Below are 22,009 nucleotides of genomic sequence, written 5' to 3'. Positions count from 1 at the left end.
ATTCTCCTTCTGGGACTCCAGTAATTTGCAGATTGCTTTTTTTTTTTTTTTTTTTTTTGTCTTTTTGCCTTTTCCCGAGCCGCTCCCACGGCAAATGGAGGTTCCCAGGCTAGGGGTTGAATCGGAGCTGTAGCCGCCGGCCTACACCAGAGCCACAGCAACGCGGGATCCGAGCCGCGTCTGCAACCTACACCACAGCCCACGGCAATGCCGGATTGTTAACCCACCGAGCAAGGCCAGGGATCGAACCCACAACCTCATGGTTCCTAGTCAGATTCGTTAACCACTGCACCACGACGGGAACTCCAGATTGCTTCTTTTAATGGTATCTTACAGGTCATACAGGCTTTCTCATTCTTTTTTATTCTTTTTCCTTCGTTATCCTCTGATGAGTAATTTTAAAGTTCCTGTCTTTGAATTCAGATGCTTTATCCTGATTGGTCCATTATGCTGTTAATACACTCTATTGCATTATTATTTCATTCATTGGATTCTTCAGCCCCACAACTTTAATTTAAATGATTTTTCTCTCTATTAAACTTCTCATTTTATTCATGTGTTGTTTTTGTGATTGTGTTGAATTGCCTTTCTGTGTTTTCTTGTAGCTCATTGAACTTCCTTAAACCAGCTATTTTGAATCCTTTATCAGGCAAAGTGGAGGTCTCCACGTCTTTGAGGCCAGTTTCTGGAAGGTTACTGTAATCCTCTGGTAGTGTCATGTTTCCTTGACTTTTCACATTCCTTGATGTCTCCCACTGCTGTCTTCACACCTGAAATAGGAGTCACCTCCTCCAGTTTTCACTGACGGACTTTGCGAGGGAAAGCCCTTCCATTAGTCCCTGATAAGGACACTGAGGCCTTCTCAGACCTTCCGTGGACACACCTCCTCCATGCTCCTTGCTCCCTCTTGGGGCAGAATTCTTAGCCTGTATGTCTTTTGAGGGGGAGGGGCAGGGGGGCACCTACGGCACGCCCCAGGCCAGGGAGCAAACCTGCACCACAGCAGTGGCAGTGCCGCATCCTTAACCCACTGGGACTCCTTGTATACCTTCTCTTGACCCTGCCACACACCAGGCCAGGTGCTGAGAGCCTCCCTTTCGTCTTCCCGAGAGCTAAGCTAAAGCTCCACTTTGCGGTCTCTCCTCGGCCTGCACAGTCAGGCTGGCTTTCTACATGTGCTCACGAGCCACCTGCCACAGCTCCTTCTTGCCATCATCAGGAGTGTGCACAGAGAGCTGGCCACAGGGTGAGGGGGTGCGTGGGTGAGGCACACGGAGCACGGGGGCTGTCTATGGGCCAGGTGGGGCGACCTGTAGGCAAGGCATCCCCAGCAGTTCACAGGCAGGCCTCTTGCTGGAGTCTGCATGGCGGTCAGCAGGAGCCCCAGTTTCCCAGTTTCCTGTGTGTCACTCTCCCAGCCTTTTCCCACCCCCACACCAGGCAGCTCATGACTCCGAGCTCTAGCAGAGTGAGAGCGCACTGGGCCTCCTTGGCAACGGCCCACCCAGCTGGGGGAGCCAGGCGCTCACTCGCCCACTTTACTTTCCCTGTGGGACCAGGCAAAGGCCGAGGACACCTCACCTGCAGGGAGCTGTGCTGCCTTGGGGGCGGGTCATGTCAAACGCTTCCTCTTTTGCTCTCCAATGTGTGCAAACCTCTGTTTTCTTTCTCCAGTGGTGTGATGGAATTTCACTGGAAACCTGGACTTCCGCAAAGAGTCTCTGGTCTGTGGGCCATTACCTAAGACCGCGTTCTCCTGGAGCCAGTCAACAGGCCGCCGCAGGGTCTTCGGCTGGAAGCAAGGTCCGTATGCCTCTTGCCTGCCACGGGAGCGGGCGAGACGCCTCCTGGGTCCCTTTTACCTATAGGGCTGCATCCTACGGGTCCCACAGGCACGTCTGTCAGCAGAGGGATGCCACACGGTTGGCAACGGAGACAGGTGAGGGATATCTTATTCAGCCATGTTGCTGATGTCACCCCACCTTAACAATTCTTACCCCTCACCCTGAATATCCAACTGACAGACGGTATACACGCTTTTTTGAAATATTCTTTTCCACCACGGGGGGTCACGGGACACTGCCGGCCGGCCTCTGTGCTCTACAGCAGGACTTAATCCCTCCCTGGGGAAGAGCCGACATCTGCTAATCCCAGCCTCCCAATCCGTACCTCCCCCAGCACCTTCCCCTTTGGCAACCACAGGTCTATTCTTGTCCTTGAGTCTGTTTCTGTTTCAACAGATAGGTTCGTCTGGGTCCTGTTGTAGATTCCGCATGTAAGTGACATCCTCTGGTGTTTCTCTCTTTCTCACTTCCTGATGATAATCTCCACTTGCATCCATGTTCTTAACTGCAATTCAAGTTAATTTAAGGACATTTTCGGGGGAGTTCCTGTGGTGGCACGGCGCTAACAAACCCAACTAGTATCCGTGAAGACACAGGTTTGATCCCTGGCCTTGCTCAGCGGGTTCAGGATCAGGTGTGGCCGTGAGCTGCCATGTAGGTCGCAGATGTGGCTCGGATCTCACACTGCTGTGGCTGTGGCTGTGGTGTAGGCTGGCAGCTGCAGCTCTAATTCAATCCCGAGCTTGGGAACTTCCATATGCCATGAGTGTGGCCCTGGGGGAAAAAAAACCATCACCTTAGAAAGAAAGGAACCTTGTACTTGGCGCTGTCACGCCCCAGCCCCCCATCCTCCCCCGCTGTCAGTTTCTCCATCCTGGATTTTCATATGAATGAAATCAGGTAACACGCCCTTCTGTAACGGGCTTCTTTCCTTCGCAAAAGCATTTGCAAGGTTCGTCCACCTTGTAGCGCGTCGGTGCTTCTGTGGTTGAATAATATTCCAGCGCGTGGTTGACCACATTTTGTTTATTCATTAACCAGTTGGACGTGGAGGTTGTTTCCACTTTTTGGCTGCTGTGAACAATGCCGCTGCAAACATCTGTGTACAAGGTTTTGTGCAGGCACGTTTGCAGTTCCTTTGGGTACACACCCGGACGCGGCATTGCTGGGCCAGGTGGTAAACTCTGTGTAATTGTTTGAGGCGCTGCCACAGTAGCGGTACCAGTTTTACGCTCCCACCAGCAGTCACGAGGCTTCCAATTTCTCCACCTCCTTGTTACCACTTACATCTGACTCTTCTCTGGCCACGCTTTTGGGTGTCAAGTGGTAGTTAGTTCACTGTTTTCACTTGCATTTATTTCCCTGATGGTTAGCGGTGTCGGGCACTGGCCATTGGCATCCCCTCCTCAGAAAAAACCTCCAGTCAGATCCTTTGCGAGTTTAAGATTAGGTTGTCTTCTTAGTCAGTTATGAAGTCTTTATTTATTTTGTTACGTTTTATTGACGTATAGTTGATTTACAAGGTTGTGATAATTTCTGCTGTGTTCATGTATTTTAAATACAAGTCCCTTACCGGATATACAAGTTGCAAATATTTTCTCCTGTTGCGTGGGTTGTCTTTTCACTTTTTTTGCGGGGGGGAGGTGGGCACACCTGCAGCATGTGGAAGGTCCTGGGCCAGGGACAGAACCTCAGCCAGAGCAGTGACCTGAGCCAGTGCAGTGACAGTATGAGATACTTAAACCACGGCACCACAAGGGAACTCCCTTTTCAATTTTTAAAATTTATCTATTTATTTATTGTTGGTCACGTCATGTGGAAGTTCCTGGGCCAGGGATCAAACCCACACCACAGCAGTGATCCAAGCTGCTGCACGGATGATGCCGGTCCCTCAACCTGCTATGTCACAAGAGAACTCCTTCACTCTTTTTAATATAGGCAAATCATAGCCATTAATTTCCCTCTAGTCCTTACTTTCACTCCCTAAGTTTTGGTGTGTTGTTTTAGTATTTTTGGTGTTGTGTGTTCATTTTCACTCATCGCAAAGAATTTTCCCTTGTGTGTGATCCGTCACTTCTGCCTTGCTTTCAAAATTGTCTTCTGAGAGTTTGGTTAGGACACGTCTACAGGCACAGACCTCTCTTGCGTTTATCCTGCTTGGAGTTGTTGAGCCTTCTGCACGTGTACATTAGCATCTGTCATCAAATACGTGTGTTAGGAGAATAAAGGGCAGAGGCTTCACCAGGTCCCTCGGCATAAAAAGGACACGTTACAACGCAGGTAAAGACAGAAAGCGATCTCTGGGTCTGGAAGGCCAAGGAGCGGTCGTCACATCCAGGCTGGTCCCTGGCCCCAGCTCTCAGGTCTCTTTGGCCTGAAGAGCATTACGACCAAGACCCGGCGCTGGAGCTCTGCCCAGGGTGACAGGCCTCGAAGGGCACAGGCCTGGGATGAGGCGGGCGTCCGTCTTCCTGAGTGATCCACAGCCTCGAGACACCAACTGGGGAGAGGGAACTTTGTCGGGTGACCCTAGGCTAAATCACTAAGCTCCAGCCACCTTAAATGACACTGTAAAATGTATACTGGTGAGTTCTGTACACCACACTCTAAATACAAGGACCCCAAACCCTGAGGGAGGGAATGAGGGAGATGCACCCAGAAGAGCCCCCACAGAGCAGACAGGGCCAGGCCTGGGGCAATGGGTGCGCTCACATTTAAGGCGCCAGAACCTACCTAGCCTGCTCTGCTGCCAGCTTTTCAAAGGGAAACAGAAGCCATCAGGGAAGGACACGTGCCCCAAGGCCTCAGCTCAAACGAGGGCTTGGGAAAGAGGAACCAGACGAAGGCGGTCAAGAACCCGCCAGTCTTTGACTTCACAGCCCTTCCCTACAAGGAGCACGGAATACGATTTGAGACACAAAGAGCCCCTAGACCCTACCCTGGACACTGCTGAGGGGTTTGAAAGTGCTGTGCAGCCAGGCTCGGAGAGGCGTACGAAGTACTGGGGGCAGCTGGGGGGCACTGTGGGAGAGAAGCAGTAGCCTGTCAGAAAGGGGGAGATGAGCCGAAAGGTGCAGACATTAAGGCCGAGTTCCTTAGCAGATTGGGCACTGAGCGGCAGGGCGGCTCCTGAGTGGGGAGCGGGCAGCAACCACCACAGGTCTGCCTCACTGTGCTGTCGCCTCTGCCGCTGTGCTGGGTGGAGCAGGGACGACCCCGTGGTGGGAGGCAGGTCTGGCGTGGCTGGAAGTACAACCCACAGGTGGCCGCGGACTGAGGGGCCAGAAGATGCGTACATCTGTGGGAGGCCAGGCCCGGCGCCGGCCCCCTGTGGCGTGCCCCCCGGAGCCCCTACCTGAAACTGGTCGTGGCCCCAGGTCCAGAGGACAACGAGGTGACTGAAGAACAGCTTTATTGGTGACCCGAGGACACCAAGATCACTTCCAGGCACTGTCAGCCTGCAAGGCCGTCTCTTGGCAGGAAAGTCAATCACATAAATCATTTGTGTTCCTGACAAGGGGTCAGAGCGCCACGCCCCGTTATAAGAAAAATTCCAAATCCTGATTTCAGAGTCGACAGAAAGAAGGTGAGCGGCTGGAGTCCTGACACGTGTCAGTGCCCCCGGCGGCAGTGGTGGGTCAGGAGGCTGGCCCAGTTGCTCAGCAGTACCTGTGGGGCTGCGCAGACGAGGCAGAGGCCGGCAAGGCCCCAGGAATCTCCGCAAGTTCCCCAGAGGGTCCTCGCTTGGGCGGGCACAGAGCCGGGCCTGAGAAGGCGTCCGATGGGGTCAGGCCGCCGAGCGGGCCTGGGGAGCAGAGCCCCCACCCACTGGCCCTCAGCACGTGGACCCTCCGTGGTCCCGGCTCCGTGGTGCGGCCGCAGCCTGTCACACGTCCCAGCTCCTCACTGCGGGGGCGTCCCCAGCGTCTTGATGGGGTACAGGTACCACATCACCACCCCCGACGGGTTGACGGTCACCGTGAAGTTGGTTGTAACATGGAGGCCACTGATGATGTCGCCCGTGTAGACGTTCTGGGCCTGCGGGGAGGGCCGTCACCGGCGCCACTTTAGGACCGGCTGCGCAGAGGACGGCTGCTCCCCCCCACGGCTGGGCCGGGAAAGCCAGGGCTTTGGCCTCTCGGGGGGGCATCTGAATCCCCAGCCCTTCTCCTCGGGCAATGCCAACGGATGCCCAAACGCAGGCAGCCGTGAGGGGCCCAGCCCACCAAGAACCCCAGCAACGTGACGACACAGACTGATGGAAAAGCGGAAGCTCCGGCCTCAGGGGCTCCCAAGACTCACTTGCACACAGACGCTCATTTGTGCGGCCCTAAAACACCCGTGCGGAGAACAGCGCCCGCCCGCGGAGGCCCGAGGCCCAGGGCTTAGGGGAGGCTGTGTGAGCGAGGCCCAGCCACGGCCTCAGGGCGGCCCAAAGCCCCGCGGGAAGCAGGGCCCTCACCTCATACACTCTGGAGCCAGTGAAGTTCAGCCGGCCGAGGGAGCAGTGGTAGCGATAAGGCATGTCCGTCCTGCGGCTGAAGAAGACCAAGGCGCAGGCCTCATTGGCCAGGGGTCGCATGAACACGTCGATGAAGGATTTCTCCTGGGCACAGAAGGTGGCACTGGCTGGGGTCCCTGCTCAGCAGGGCCTCAAGCCCCCTTCCCAACCCTCCCTCGAGTTCTGGGTCCCCCCAGCCCACGGTTCTGTGTCACCCAGAAGCTCGCAGGGGATACCCCAGCCTACCCGCTCCCTGCCTTACCTCACCCTCCCTTCCCCCGCTGCCTCAGCAGATGCTCCCTGATACCTACGCTGTGCCAGGCCCCACGCTAGGACAGACAAGTGCTGCACGGGGTCCTGCCACAGGCAGCTCATAGGGTCATGGGAGGGACAGGCGTGGGCAGCTGCTGGCACTGGAGTGGAGGGCACCATCCAGTAAGAACGATGAGCTCTGCCCAGAGCAGCCAGGAGGGGGGACCCCCATCCTCCAGAAGGCTCTTGAGCCCGCCTCCACCATCAGCTGGCAGGGGTGAGTTACCTCCTCGAGGCATCGCCAGCTCAACAAGTGCCTGCTACAGTGGTGTCGAGTTCTTTTTACTAGGGAGGCAAGGATCTGGGCAAAGAGCACAAGCTCTCAGGCGACACTGTTGGCATCGAGTCCTGTTGTACCATTCACCAACCGTGTCGCCTGGGCTAAAAGTTACTGAGACACTTCAAGTCCAAGTTTCCTCAGTTGTAAAACAGGAAAAGAGCATCTAACCTTCTCAAAAAAGGTATCTAGAATGCCCGGCACACAGTAGGTCTTCGGTAAATAGTAGACCCTAGTACTAGCGGTTGTAAACTCCTGAATTGTGGAAGGAAGCCCCAGTTCTCTGCCAGACATCACAGATTTGCACACAAGTCTTGCCCTTCCAAGTGGGGGGGCCACACGGTTCCCACACGCACTTGTGGCGAAGTCTCCCCTCCCCAAATACCAGGAGCTGCCCTGCTCTGGCTCCGCTCTCAGCCACGGCAGGCGGGGGACAGTCGGAGCACTGCCAGTGGTCTTCCACTCAATGCAAACGGGAAGGATCCGCGGATTTCAGAGGCCCATCCGCCCACCCCGTAACTCCCAGGCTTGCCCCTTTGTTTTCAGGGGAGCCCAGTCCCTCAAGCTCCCCACATTCCCAGTACCTTGAGAACCCTGCGTCCCTGGATGCCTAAGGGATCCTGGTTGATCTTGATCATGAGCGTATTCTGCAGAATGTCCACGTTCTGGGCAGAGATGGTCCGCAGGTCCGTGGACATGAAGAGCGGAGCCGCCAGCACTGTCCACAGGGCCATCTGGGACTGGGCTTGCTCGAAGCTGAGGCCAAAGTTCCCAATGAGCAGCTGGGGGCAGACGAGAGGAGCACTCAGCTCTGCCCTCTTCAGGGCAGTGGGCACGAGGGCCAACCCTGAACTCGCAGCAAGAGAAGTGGAGGTGGGGGTGGACGGCCACACGCGGGCCCTGGTTCTGCAAACCCCGTTCCCCAGTCAGGTGGCCCTAGGTAGGGTAGGACACGTCACTTTTCCTCTGGGTCCCAGCTTTTTAGTTCACCAAGACAATGGGGTAGTAATATGTTCTGGCCATGCTACAGGTTGTTCAGATAATCCGATGGATTCTTTGACACGCAGGTCAAGAAATAACAGGTTGGTAGGAAAACAGACCTGGACAGAGTCCCTGCTCCTGGCACTGGCCACCCACCTGTCCTCATGACCAGTGAGCACTCCTGACCCCAGGGCAACCCATCCGCAGACAGGACACAAACGGTAAATGGTTGTCGCTAACACGACATGGTTGCCCACTTTTGACACCAGTTTAGGCGCTACACTGGCAGCCAAACTGTGCCAAGCATTTAAAGCATCACCCGTTTCACAAACAGAACAACCTATACATGGCAGCTACTATTATTATTTTCATTTTCCAACTGACAAAACCGAGGCACAGAAAAAATTAAAGGCCCAAAGGATGTGGCAGAGCTGGAGCTAGAACTCTAAAGCCGGCCAATTTCGGTTTCTGCAGGCGCCTTTCCATCTGGCCTAGTATTTCTAATTATTATAATCATCACTGACCGTAAATGCTTATTGACTAAATGGAGAGAGAGCTGTTAAACTGTAAGATAAACTGCAGAAGTTCCTGCTATGGAGCAGCAGGATCGGTGGCATCTTGGAAACACTGGGACGCAGGTTCGATGCCCAGCCCGGCACAGTGGGTTAAGGATCTGGTGTTGCTGCAACTGCAGCTTAGGTTGCAACTGAGACTCAGATCTGATCTCCGGCCTGGGAATTTCACATGCCGTGGGGCAACCACGCACACACAAAAAACCCTGTAGGATAAATTGCAAAGAAATTTAAGTTATCAGGCCTAGATATGAGGCAGGTATGAGGGACCAGGTCTGCCTGAGGAGGCTTTGCTGGAGGGTAACAGTACACAGGACTGAAAGAGGGCTCAGAGGCAGGCCTAGCAAAGACAGTCTAGGGGGCACTGGCGAGAGCGTGTGGCTGCTCATGACCTTCGCCCTACATAGGAAGCAAGTCTCGCGTAAGAGTCACTACAGACTAAGTTCTCAAGTTCTAAGAGACATCAGAACTGCCCGGGAAGACTGCTAACAATGGGCATTGCCAAGCCCTCCCCGAACATTCTGATCCAAAAGCTGGGGGTGGGGCCCTGAAACAGAATTGTAAGGAAGCTTCTAAGGCAAGTCCAAGGCAGCTGGTTCAAGGACACATTTCAGAGACCTTGATCTAGAACCTGGCAATGTGCTTTCAGGAAGACAGCACAGGGCAGTGGGCAATGGGTCTGCCATGGGCAGTGGGCCTTGGCCCATCCCCCTTCCATGCTGGTACCATGTCTGGGTCATTCCAGTGCCCGGGGCCTGCCACTGGCTGCAGAATGTCCTGGTGGGCCACGAACCAGTCCAGGATGGAGAGCACGCTCCACCAGGAGTCCTGGATGTCGTCATAGTTGCGCCAGAGGTTGCAGATGTCCGCTAGCAGGCTGTAGTTCACCTGGATTGGGGGAGAAGGCAGCGTCCAGCACCAGAGTCACACTCTGCTGCCTGGAGGCCCGCACGGGGGCCAGGGAGCCACAGCAGGAGACACAGAGGGTGGGGAAGCGGGGAGAGAACAGGCCCTGGGCGTGCTCAGGTTGAGGAAGGCCTTGCAGAGAGCAGTCCTGCTCCGGGGCTGCCCAGGGCTCCCTCCCATGTGTGCCAGAGGCCTGCCCTTCCCTCTCATGCCAGCCAGGGCCAAGCCCAGGGCATGAACCCAGGCTGCTGTACCCAGAACCACATCCACCACACACGCAGGCCCGCGTTCTCTCAGGGAGTCCCCCCATTCTCCACGGCCTGCCTTCGCCCTCTGGGCTGCAGGTCTGACTGCCCTCTGTCTGGGGTCCTCTGTGCTGAGGGGCCCCCGGGAGGGGCCCACAAGACCTCTCCGAGGCTAGGCCCCAGCTGCCTGGCCTCATCAGCTTTCGGCATCTCTGAGCCCACTCAGTACGAGCCAGGGTTCTGACGGCTTGCGGGGTGCTGCGGCAGCACATGAGTTATGATGCCCACATCCTTTCAGCCCACCTGACAAGTGTGTCCCCCATCACCCTGGGCTGGCGCAGGCCCCCTCGGGGGCACTTAGGATCCTCTCTGCGACCTACAAATCAGCACATGAGCGGCACCCCGAGAGCGCGGAGGGCTGGCTGCACAGCGTGACTTACCCTGGGCGGGAGGCCCCCTTCGTAGGCTGGCCAGCTGCAGGAGAAGGCGATGGGGCGGCCTGTGGCATTCAGGGCAGCAGCCATCTTGGGGTACCCTGGAAACGTCCAACCCCCATGTTTTAGGATGAAGACATACAAGAGGAAATCAGGGCCCTCAACCCAGCCCTCCTACCGAGTGTGAGGAAACTAAGGCTCAAAAGGCGGGGTGCATCCCCTTTACCCAGAGCTGCAAACACTTCCCAGGTGGGACCTGATGCCCACCCATCTTCAGGGAGCCTGGGAGCTAAGATCCCCCCAGGCCTCGGGTGAGGAGAATTGGGAAATGCTACTCCCTAGGGCCCAGAGAGACAGGCACTGGTGGGCCTTCCTTGGCCACCACTTCCTGTCTATCTGATGACTCCCAACCAGCTGTGGGACCCACCCTCAGCCCGTTCCTTGTGGGTCGAGAAGCAGCCATCCAGCTTCAGCATGTCCACCTTCCACTCAGCAAAGGTCTGCGCATCCTGGACCACCTTGTCTAGCGTGGTGCCCGGGTAACCCATGCAGGTGAAGCTGCCCAGATCCTCATAGATGCCCAGCTTCAGGCCCAGGGAGTGAGCCTGTGAGGGGTTGAGAGCAGAGTGGCTCAGTTAAGACCTCGGGGAGCTGCCTCGCAGGCACAGCTGACCAGACCCCACTGAAACCTTCAGGGGCTCCCCAGAGCCCAAAGGAAAAGGTCTCCACTTGCTGGCCTGGCCTCTGCCAACTGTGGCACTGCCCCTCCCTCCAACACACACACCTTGCAGACTGTTTCTGGCCTCTAGGTGTCTGCTCCTGCCATGCCCTGATGGCTCAAGACTGCTTCTTCTGGAGAACCTTCCTGAAATCCCAAGCTAAATAAGATGTGCTTTCTTGCTCCCACCCACCCCAGTGGGCCCCAACTAGCTGTTGACTGATCTATTTCCTCCCCAGCCTGAATTCTCAAGCAGGGATTAGAGAAATGAGCCCTCAGTGGGGTGGGGTGGAAAGAGTGGTCTGGCCCCCAGGCTAACGGGCAGGGCTGGCCTGGGGTCGGGTGGGGCTCACGTAGTCAGCCAGGAAGGCAATGCCATGGGGGAAGCGCTTGGGATCAGGCATCAGGTTGCCTTTGGCATCACGTCCACCAATCCAGCAGTCATCGATGTTAAGGTACACGTAGCCCAGGTCCCGCCATCCATCCTGTGCCAGCCGGTCGGCCATCTCCATGAAGAGCCGCTCGCTGGCACGGGGCAGGGGACAGGGCAGCTCAGTGGCCCAGCATGGGCCTAACCCTAACCCTACCTCCCTTCCTCAGGGCTTTTCAGACTTGTCAGATCCTCTGAGTGTAGCCCAGGCCACAAGGACCATAACCTTGCTGGCAGCTGATGACGAGGAAGCCAGGTAACAAGTGTAAAGAACACCGAGGGTTAGGTCATGAGGCCCCAGGCAGAGAGGCAAGATGGGGCAAGGGGAAGCCACTTATCTCCCTTCCATTATCTCAGGAGGTGTATCTGCCACAACGTCCCTGTCCCACAGGTCTAAGGTCTGCTCCTGAGGCCCCAAGCCAGTCACGAGGCTGAGAGTCAGATGTCCCAAAAGTTACCTCTGGTTGCTTTCTCTCTGGGATGGGCTCTAACCCTGCCCTCCTTTCTAGCCGACCCTCCTCCACTCCCTGCCCCCAGTCTCTGGGGGCCCTAGGCAAGGCGTGCCAGGGGGTAGGGACCTTACTCACCTGATGCAGTTCTTTGGGTCCTCGTCACAGTCAATGTTGCAGCGGAAGCGTTCCCAGGCCAGCCAGCCCATGGGTGGCTTCCGCAGGAGTCCATTCTCCAGCATCAGCACCTGGGCCACCAAGGCCAGCAGGAGCACTGCAGGGGGTTTGGAAGGATGGCCATGAGTGGCTCCTGTAACTCCAGCCCTCACCCCACCCCATCCACATGCTGCCCAACCCTGCAGAGACTGCCAGCTTGCACAGGAGGGGAACTAGACTAGGCTGCCGGATGGCACAGGAGGGGAACTAGACTCCCAAGCTTAAGGGGGGATGGGCTCCTCCTGCGAGTGCTGGCTCCTGCAGTGCAGTGAGTAGGCGGATGGTGTCTGCAGTGGGCAACTTGCTACTGCCTAGGTCTCTACTCGCTACCGCCACAGTAGTCCTGGAATTATCAAAAACACTTGAGGTCATATCCTTTCCATATCCTAACCAGCTCCCCCAGCTCCACTCACACTGAGCCTGACAGTACACTGTAGCCAGACTACAGATGGGTCTCCTGAGTCCCATCCAGGGCTCTCTGTTCTCCAGATACCCAAGAGGCTTCAGAAGGGCTTAAATGGTCAGCCAGTTGGATCTGCTCCTAGACAGCTCACTTGGGCAGATGCTTTCCCCCTACAGCCTCAGTTTCCTTACCTCTAAAATGGAATTATTGTACCAAAACTTTACAGGGCTGTTCTCAGCATATATGATAGGGCCTCTGCTCTTGGGGTAGAGGGAATGAGAAAGGAAAAGAGGGAGTTCCCGTCGTGGCGCAGTGGTTAGCGAATCCGACTAGCAACCATGAGGTAGCGGCTTCGGTCTCTGCCCTTGCTCAGTGGGTTAACGATCCGGCGTTGCCGTGAGCTGTGGTGTAGGTTGCAGACGCGGCTCGGATCCCGCGTTGCTGTGGTTCTGGAGTAGGCCGGTGGCTACAGCTCCGATTAGACCCCTAGCCTGGGAACCTCCATATGCCACGGGAGCGGCCCAAGAAATAGCAAAAAAAGATAATAAATAAATAAATAAATAAATAAATAAAAGGACTGACTGAATGAATGAATGAGATTATATTAAAAAAAAAAAAAAAAAAGGAAAAGGCCTCCTAGACAGGGAGCATGTCCAAGAATAAGAGAGAAACACGTCTCCCCACATACACACAATAGGGAAGGAGGCCCAGACACCACAGGACTGGAACTTCCTCCAGGCAGCCCCACCCTCAACTGGTCACCTACCCTCCCAAAGCCTCCCCCACCCGTGTAGGTACCTGTCTTCAGCAACATTGCTCTGGACTCAGCGTTTCAGAACCTGACCAGATCTGCTCTGCCTTTACCAAGCTTTATATGTTGGGCTGTGGAAGTTAAGAAACGTTAGGAAAGCACTGGAGTCACTACCGCCTGGCTAGCCCTGCCGCCCTTAACCTTGGGTGTGAACCCCACTCTGGGTCCCCAAGCCGCCCTCACAGCCCCCTCCCCCTCTCCTCCCATCACTCCCCCGAGCCCGGATTCTTCCTAAAGAAATACTACTCGAAGTATCCTGGACTTAGACCTCACCCCCTCGGCAGTGCGAGGGAACCCGGAGCGCCCAAGCGTGGCCCTGTGCCAGGCGGCGGCCAGAGCGAGGCAGCCCAGGAAGAACAGCGGCGGCGCGTCGGAACCAGGCTCCGGACTCCCACTGAGACTGGGCTGCTGGCCCCCGCCCCCAAGGACCGCAGGCTCAGCGCCCCAGCACGAAACCCCCGGCCCCAGAGGCTCCAGCCCGTGGAACTCACCAGTTCGGAGGCCCAGGGCACCTCGGCCCACTAAAGCCTTCTGCGCCGATTAGCAGCAATCGCCGGATTCGCCTACGGAGTTCCAGGGGGCGGGGCCTGGCGGCGGCCAACCTTCCCCGACGGAGCCTATCAGAATCCCCCTGGCAACGCCGCGTCCCTCCGAACCTCCCAAAGCCCCGCCTCCTTCGAGCTCCCGCTCGGCGCGCTCAAGGCAGGCAGGCAGGCAGGCAGGCAAGCAGGCAGGCAGGAGCCCAGAGGCTTTGGGGACTGGATGTCCTGTTTACCCCGCCTCTGCGTGAGGCTAGTCCTTGCACCTCTGCGGGGTCCCTGAAGGCGAGAAAGTGCACTGTAGATGCTCAATAAAAAGCTCTGGCGTGAATACCTGCGGAGGACCTTGCTAAGAAAAATGACGGAATGGCCCGTAGTAAGACGCTAAAAAAAACAGCAGTGGAAGATGAATAGGCACCACGAAGAGGATGAGTGGGGGAAAGCAAACCAGGTGGAGGACACAGTTCTTGCCAAGCCAGGAGGCCCTCCTCCCATGCCTGACACTTGGCCACCGGTTATACTCATCTAGACACTCCATAGTCCTTCTTTTTTCATCCATCAATTTTTTTTTTTTTTTTTTTTTTTGTCCTTTTAGGGCCGCACCTGCGGCATATGCAGCTTCCCAGGCTAGGGGTCTGATTGGAGCTACAGCTGCCGGCCTACGCCAGAGCCACAGTAAGACCAGATCCCAGCCTCGTCCACAACCTACACCACAGGTCACGGCAACGCTGGATCCTTAACCCCTGAGCGAGGCCAGGGATCAAACCCTCAACCTCATGGTTCCTAGTCGGATTCGTTTCCGCTGTGCCACGACAGGAACTCCCCATCAAACATTTTTAAAGCAACTATTAGGTACCAAACACTTTATTCTTGCACCTTCACCGGGATGGCCACTGGGCATTTCAAACTGGCTCCAAACTGAACACCTTCCACTTCCATGTCTCAGGTTATGGCAATTCTCCTTCCGGTGTTCAAGTCAAAACGGGCATCCTCCTTGCCTCCTCTTTCCCTCACTCCCTACATCCAATCTGTCTGCAAACCCTGTGCTCTCTACCTTCAAAACCCATCCTGAATTTGGCCACCTCCCTCTACTCTCCCAGCCGCCAACCCCTCTTGCCTGGATTACTCCAGCAGCCTCCTCACAGGTCTGCTTCCACCTACTGTCTTTTTTCTCTCCTTAGCAGCCAGGGTAATCCTTTAAAATATAGCCTAAGATCTCACTCAAGGAGTTCCCATCATGGCTCAGTGGTTAATGAATCCAGCTAGGAACCATGAGGTTTCAGGTTCGATGCCTGGCCTTGCTCAGTGGGTTAAGGATCTGGCATTGCTGTGAGCTGTGGTGTAGATCACAGACACAGCTCAGATCCCATGTTGCTGCGGCTCTGGTGTAGGCCAGCAGCTACAGCTCTGATTAGACCCCTAGCCTGGGAACCTCCATATGCCGCAGGAGCGGCCCAAGAAATGGCAAAAAGACAAAAAAAAAAAAAAAAAAAAAAAAAAAGACCTCACTCAAGGCCCTGTGATGCTGTTCATTTCAGTCTGGAGTAACAGCCCTCACCAACTGACAAAGTCCCAGTCCACACATTCTGACCCCTCTGCGACTGCTCTCCCGCCTCGTCCCCGCCTTTGTGCCACACTGGTCTCCGTGTAGTTCCGCAAACACAACAGGCCTCAGGGCCATCGCACTAGCTGTTTCCACTGCCTGGAACGCTCTTCCTGCAGATTCTGGCATGACTGGCTCCCTCATTCAAGTATTTCTCAAATATCCCCTTAGTGAGGCCTACCCTGACCATTCTATTTAAAACTGCGACCCCTACTCCCCCAGTTGCAAATCTCCTTGTTCCTGCTCTACATTTTCCACAGAAGTTATTAGCTTCTAACACATTTATCATGGTTTCTATTATTAACCGAATAAAATTTAGTGGGGGAGGCAGATTAGAAACAGGAAATGAAAGCATCAGTGTAGGGGAGTTTTTTAAATAGTGGTTCGTGACATAGTAGAAATACAAACCAGGGATGTGACAGAGACAGAGGGAGGCTACTTTACATCTCATGGTCAGGGAAGGGACATTTGATCTGAGACCTAAACTGATGTTAAGGGAGCTCTGAGGAGTTTGAGCAAAGGGGTAGGTCCAGAAGGAAGAGCTTTTTTTTTTTTTTTTGCTTTTTAGGGCCACACCTGCAGCAAATAAAGTTCCCAGACTAGGGGTCGAATCACAGCTGCAGCTGCCGGCCTAGCAGCGACGCTGGATCCCATTGGAGGCGTCTGTTGCCTTCACAGCTAACAGCAACGCCAGTTCCTTAACCCACTGAGCGCGGCTAGGGATCAAACCCGCAATATCATGGACACTAGCTGGGGACCCGCTGGGCCACAACAGGATTGCCCAGGAAGGGCATCCTAGGCTGCGGGACCTGCAAGGGCCGGAACTGGGAGGTGGGAATCAGCAAGTTCATGGGCATATGTTCGGAGCTCCCGGGCTTCCGGGGCTGTCAGGAAAGCCTAGCCTCCAGCGTTTGGTGCTGGACTCCTGCGACGACCTTCACTACAGGCTTAGCAGAGCCTGGGCGCGAAAGTGGTTGCAGGCCAGCGGGAGTGGCGGAAGCTGAAACGGATAATCCCCAAAAACAGAGATCCGGCCGACACCAGGGGCTGGGTCTCGCGGGCTAGATAGGAGCCCGCCCAGAGGAGGTGTCTGGGCCCTGGCCAGGCTTGGCTCTGCGAGAGAAGCGGGCCGGGCGGGGAGGGGGGACTGACGGGGGACGAGAGGGACTCCGAGTTCTCCAGGAGCTGGGCTGGGTCCGAGGTGCCCCGGACGGACGGCCGGAGGTGGGTCTCTGGGTTCGAGGCCGCTCGCCACCGACGGGCAGTGTGGCGCAGGCAGGTCACGGCCTGCCGGGCCTCAGTTTCCCTCGGGTCTGGACCGAGAGGCGGCTTCGCGGATCGCGAGGCCTACGGAGCGTTGGGCGGGGAGGGGCGGTAACTGGAGCCGCCCAGGCGGGGTCTCCGGGCTCCCGCGGGCACGTTCGCGGCGGCGTGGGGACGGGAGCCAGCCGGGATCGCCCCGGGCTCCAGCGGCGCGGAGGTGAGAGCGGCCGGGGCGGGCTCGGGCGGAGGCCGCCCTGGGGAAGGCGTGGCCCGCGGGGACGTGGCAGGACGGCCGCACGCGCGAAGGGGAAACCGAGGCGGCAGCCGCACACTGAGTCTGCGGCGCTCAGCGGGGAGTTGCCGGCGAGGGGATCCCGTTTCAGGGCGACAGAGGCAGAGGCCCAGAGCGGGGGCCACTGGCCAGTGGGGCACCCCCCCCAGCCCGCCGCTCCCCTAACAAAAGAATCCAGAAAGAAGAGGTGCACTGGGAGGTGAAGTCCTGGCCTCGCAGCCGCTGGAGGAGAAGCGGGGCTGCAAGGGGGCCGCCCTCCCCCAGACACGCTGCTGCGGGGTTGGGAAGACGGTTCGATGGGCCCCGATGCTCTCTCCCTCTCTCCGCGCCCCGGGCTGGGGGGCGGAAGGAGGATGAGGCCCCTCTTCGTGCAAACATCTGTGACTCCGCCTCCGCCTCCTCTGAGCTCCAGCCTAGAATGGGCTATCCCCCCACACAAGGCCCCTACTCGTCCCTCCATAGCCCTCACCATGACCTGTCCTATGTTCTTTATCATTTAATTTTAAAATTCACGAATTATTATTTATTTTTGTCTTTTTCTTTTTCTTTTTTTTTTCCACACTGTGTCTCCCCTGCTGAAATACAGGCTCCAGGAGAGAGAGAGACTTTATTTTGTACACTGCTGTATTCCCAGTTATTTTAACAAATGCTTCCAGAGGGCCTCCCCAAGCCCTGCAAGGGGCTGGATTTCAGGGGTTTCAACTGGAACCAAGCCCAGTCCTGGCCTTGACATTCTGGAACTGGGGACAGAGATCACTGGGGGATGAAGAAAATGAAAACAGTTCCTGTTGTGGCTCAGTGGACAGGAACCTGACTAGTATCCATGAGGACGCCAGTTTGATCCTTGGCCCCGCTCAGTGGGTTAGGGATCTGGCACTGCCGTGAGCTGTGGTGTAGGTCACAGATGAGGCCTGGATCCGGAGTTGCTGTGGCTGTGGCTGTGGCCAGAGGCTGTAGTTCTGATTTGACTTCCAGCCTGGAACTTCCATATGCCACAGATGTGGGCCTTAAATAAAAAAAAAAAAAAAAAAAAAAGAAAGAAAAAAGAAAACAAAAGAAAAACAGAAGTGAGGGGGCTGCTCGTTGGGTCACCTTAGATCAGGCCACCTTGGTATCAGGACCATCTGGGATAAAGTGATCAGGACAAGCCTCTCAGATTACGTTACATATTAAAGAATTAAAGACCACCGTGTGACAAGTACTAGAAAGGACAAGCAGGAAGCTCTAAGGGCACTTTACTCTGGCCCAGCCTTAAGGGGCAGGAAGCTGAGATCTGAAGCGTGATGAACAAGACAATGGGACTCGGCTCCTTACATTGCTTATAGGTGGTGATCTGGTAGGTGGGGGCATTATCAGGGGTCAGGGAAGGCTTCCTGGAGGAAGTGGTGATTTCATACAGCCCCAAGGGCTGAGGAGGAGTTTTCATCCTTTAAGATGGGTTGACTGGGTTTGAGAATTCTTTTGCAGGTGCCCTGGAAACCGCGCGGTCAAAGGGTGGAGCTGTGTGGCCAGACAGAAGAGGCCCCCACCAGTGAGCTCTGCTGGTAAGTGGGTCACTGCCAAGACTTACCTCCAAAGGATGTTAGGGAATCAGGAGACCAAGCTCTGGCTCTCGCTGGCCATGTGACCTTGGGCAGTTCACCCTCACTGTTCTGGCCTCGGTTTTCTATGCGTCAAGAGGACAGCTGGATTTAGATGTCACTGGTGATCTGTGGGGCACCAACATTCAGTGGTCAAGGCTGATCCTACTCAAGCGTATCTGTGCTACACTCTTGTTTACTGAGCCGGTCCCTGTCTGAACTCACTGATGGATGAATGAGGCAGGCCTGCCCCACCCCAGCCCCATCCAGCTTTGAAGGCTACTAAAGGGCAGCTGTGCCATTAACAAACGAGAGGGGACCCAGGGGGCTCACGGAAGCTCTGGATGTTTGGCCTCAAGGTTGGAGCTCCAGGGCCTTCAGATTAGGGGGTGGTTTAAGCACAGTGGTTTCTGTGAGCTTGGGCTCCACTTCAGTTCAGCTGCTGCCTTTTCCTTTGGGTTTTAAAAAAGCTGTGTCAAAGCCCTGCCACACCTCCTGGCCTGACACTATCACATGAGCCTTTTCTCTGGATCCTCTGATGTCCAGTTTTTTTGCATGATCCTCACAACAACCCTTTGAGAGAAAAGGCAGGGAGACTAGCCCATTTCACAGGTGGACACACTGAGAGCCTCAGGGCACAGCAAGGGAGAAGAGGCCACAGGGCTGGAGCCCAGGTCTCCTCCAGAGCCAGAGCTCTTTTCCCCGCAGCGGCACGAAGCCTGCCTCCCCCTCTGATCTGCGGCTGCCTCTCTCGCCTCACAGGCCCTCTGGGAGCCATGAAGCTGAACGAGAGGAGTGTGGCCCACTACGCACTGAGCGACTCCCCAGCAGACCACACGGGCTTCCTGCGCACTTGGGGGGGCACGGGGACTCCACCCACCCCCAGTGGTACTGGCCGAAGGTGCTGGTTTGTCCTCAAGGGCAACCTGCTGTTCTCCTTCGAGAGTCGGGAGGGCCGAGCCCCGCTGAGCCTAGTGGTGCTGGAGGGCTGCACCGTGGAGCTGGCCGAGGCGCCCGTGCCTGAGGAGTTCGCCTTTGCCATCCGCTTCAACGCCCCTGGCGTGCGCCCACACTTGCTCGCAGCGGATGGGCCCGCGGCCCAAGAGGCCTGGGTAAAGGCCTTGTCCAGGGCAAGTTTTGGCTACATGCGTCTGGTGGTGCGCGAGCTGGAGAGCCAACTGCGTGATGCCCGCCACAGACTGGACCTGCATCGCCGCTCATCCTGGAAGGCTGTTCCCAGGCGCTTCGAGCCTCAGGCTCCTGCCCACTGGTCTCCCGGCCTAGAGAATGGCCACTCCCTCTCCAGAGACTGCAGCCCTTTGGGCTTGGTGGAAGAAGGGGGCAGCAGGCCCACAGGGCGGGGCATGGCGGAGTGGGAGTTGCAGGGCCCTGCCAACTTCCTCCTAGGCAGGGGGCAGAGCCCTGTGTCCCCTGAGACCTCCTGCTTCTCCACCCTGCATGATTGGTATGGCCAGGAGATTATGGAGCTGAGGCGGGTGTGGCTGCAGAGAGCCCAGGGGAGCCAGCCAGAACATGAGCAACAGGACAGGCCCTGAGCCTTGGCCCTTCAGGTTCAGCCCTTGTCTTGCTGGTCAGGACACCAAGGCCAGTCCTTGTTCAAGAGTTTAATGTTTACTGGTTTCTGAAGGTTTTTTTGGGGGGGGGGGGCCTCGCCTGTGGCATGTGTAAATTCCGGGGCCAGGGATCCAACTTACACAGCAGTGACAATGCTGGATCCTTAACCCGCTGAGCCATCAGGGAACTCCTAAAGTTCCTTTTTGAGGAGAGCTCGCTCCTTCCTGCTCTGTAGGTTTTCTCCAGGTTCCCAATCCACCCCTATGCCTGCAGGGGACTAAGGAATCATTATTTTCAATCCGTTTTATTCTTGAGGCCCAGCGAGGGGAGGTGGCTTGCTCAGCAGCCAGAGCGAGATCCAGGTCTCCTGACTCCGCTGGACTGCCCCTGGCTCAGGGGATACTAATAGAATGGAGGAAGTGGGGAATATTACATGGCCCCAGGCTGCTCTGCCTCTCACCTACACATGATACTACAGACACAGTTTCCAATATGAGGAGACTCCTGTACATTTAAACACCAGAAATTGGCTGCAGTGTTGGCTTGAGGGACTGACACTGTTGAGAAAGTGGACTGACCGTGTCACAACGGCCTCTGGGGCCTGGCTCATCCTGAGTGGTGGGAGACTGTGCAGGGGACTCCCCCTCTGCAACTGGGACAGGGCTCTTTGGAGGGAGAGGGCCTTTAGCCAGTAAAGAGGGATTTATTCTACTCGGAAAGTACTAGGACTCCCATCTTTCCCTGGCTGCCTTGTGTACAGATGGTGCTTTGTCATTGTCTCAGGAGGGGCCAGTACCTTTTACATGTCAGCAGAAATCCTGCTTGTACTCTTTCCTCGGCTGCCAAGTTGGAAGCTAAAGAAGTGGAGAGGCAGTGAGGCTCCCTGGGGAAGCCAGTTTGTTACTTTGGTTTTCTGTTCTGGGCATACTAGGCACTCAGGCATGGGATTCCTGGCACCCTGTGGTAAACTCTTCTCTCCTGGCTGGGCTCCCAAAGAGGTGTTCCTGTTCCTGAAACCCCCTAGGAACTCATTCACCACCTTGCTTGTCACCCAGTGTGTATCTGCCAAGACCACCTACTCTCACCAGCATGGAGCCAAGCGTTTCCTTTATCATCCATTGTTCTGAGATGCCCGGTGGCTGGGCAGACAGAGCCAGAGGCTAGACCAGCCTGACACCCTGAGGGTACAGTGGCAATGGCTGGATGGAAGATGCAGAACCTGGTCTCGTCATCCCCTCCCCCAGTATACACAATCTCCACCTTCTTAGCCTCTCTCCCTTTGGGGTCCCCCTAGGTGGGGGCCTAACTAGGCCTAGAGGCTTTGGCTCAGAGCCTTTTAGGTCCAGGAGGATCAGATGCTGCCCAGGGTCCAGGGCTGGTTCCCAGGAAGCTGTCTTCCCAGTCCTGTATGGGAGCACCACAGCCCACTGCACCTTGTTTATACACAGAATCTACAAGCTTTTGTTATCTTTCTTACTGTTACAGTGCTTTTTATATAATTAAAACACCATGTTTTTTTATTACCCATTTTGGCTCAAGTTGATTTTAGCAGTCGCCTGCACAGCCAGTTTGCCTGAAAGCTCCCATTTCCCCCTTTTTTCAGATATATTTTTCTACTTGGCTATATATTACTTAAACCTATAACATGCAATAAAATTCCAAAACCATTCATGTAGCACGAGTAATACATTTGAATTGTATTTTTAAAGTGTTCAAAAATACAATAGTTTGAAGTTCAAATAAGTGATTTCTCATTTCAACAATCACCTGCCCTGCCAAGCCCTGGCTGTCCTGGGTGCAAGAACAACGACGGAACTCTTAAGGCCTCCCACCGACGAATCCCGTGCGGCGGCCCTGCCCACCAGGCCCGCAACGAGGGCTTACCGGGTCTTCCGCGTCATCCTCGTGACGTCACCGTGTCGGGCCGGGGACGAACGCCTCTTTCGGCAGCGCCACAGGAACTGGGCGCACTGCGCAAGTCTGAGAGCGGGACCTCGCGTCTGATACCTAAGGCCTCGCGAGGCTCGCGGCGGCGTCTTCCCCGAGGGTGTCACGGGG

The 22,009-nt window shown here is 55.9% G+C and overlaps 3 protein-coding genes across 15 annotated transcripts in view; 2 read left to right on the top strand and 1 right to left on the bottom strand.

The window, feature by feature from the left end:
• The window catches only part of WBP2NL (WBP2 N-terminal like), a 39,923-nt gene extending 36,482 nt beyond the window's left edge, over nucleotides 1-3,441 (top strand). The window contains exon 9 of the mRNA XM_084955158.1: nucleotides 1,675-3,441. The gene's annotated coding sequence lies outside the window, so the exon portion shown is untranslated. The remainder of the gene's footprint in view (nucleotides 1-1,674) is intronic.
• A 1,798-nt stretch (nucleotides 3,442-5,239) lies between these two features.
• On the bottom strand, nucleotides 5,240-21,925 carry NAGA (alpha-N-acetylgalactosaminidase). Of its 12 annotated transcripts, XM_085024428.1 has the most exons (13): nucleotides 21,836-21,925; nucleotides 18,710-18,828; nucleotides 18,367-18,505; nucleotides 13,591-13,917; nucleotides 13,087-13,170; nucleotides 11,808-11,943; nucleotides 11,144-11,315; nucleotides 10,500-10,677; nucleotides 10,079-10,173; nucleotides 9,214-9,375; nucleotides 7,519-7,716; nucleotides 6,307-6,450; nucleotides 5,240-5,882 (listed from the first exon to the last, which is right to left on the bottom strand). In XM_085024428.1, exons 5-13 carry the CDS (start codon nucleotides 13,100-13,102, stop codon nucleotides 5,748-5,750), a joined length of 1,236 nt encoding a protein of 411 aa, XP_084880554.1. In that variant the 5' UTR covers nucleotides 13,103-13,170; nucleotides 13,591-13,917; nucleotides 18,367-18,505; nucleotides 18,710-18,828; nucleotides 21,836-21,925; the 3' UTR covers nucleotides 5,240-5,747.
• On the top strand, nucleotides 16,334-21,618 carry PHETA2 (PH domain containing endocytic trafficking adaptor 2). 2 transcript variants are annotated; one of them, XM_005663774.4, is made up of 3 exons: nucleotides 16,334-16,465; nucleotides 18,264-18,340; nucleotides 19,139-21,618. In XM_005663774.4, exon 3 carries the CDS (start codon nucleotides 19,153-19,155, stop codon nucleotides 19,930-19,932), a length of 780 nt encoding a protein of 259 aa, XP_005663831.1. In that variant the 5' UTR covers nucleotides 16,334-16,465; nucleotides 18,264-18,340; nucleotides 19,139-19,152; the 3' UTR covers nucleotides 19,933-21,618. The 2 variants fall into 2 exon arrangements, with proteins under 2 accessions (XP_005663831.1, XP_005663830.1); XM_005663773.4 differs by having other exon boundaries at nucleotides 16,334-16,721.
• Nucleotides 21,926-22,009: the final 84 nt, after the last annotated feature.

This window comes from Sus scrofa, chromosome 5 (assembly GCF_054392235.1).
Source record: "Sus scrofa isolate SSC_HxYL_T2T_F1_AM1 chromosome 5, Sscrofa_HxYL_maternal_Yorkshire_Landrace_v2.0, whole genome shotgun sequence".
Classification (NCBI taxonomy): domain Eukaryota; kingdom Metazoa; phylum Chordata; class Mammalia; order Artiodactyla; family Suidae; genus Sus; species Sus scrofa.
This window is presented reverse-complemented; position numbering and strand designations above follow the sequence as displayed.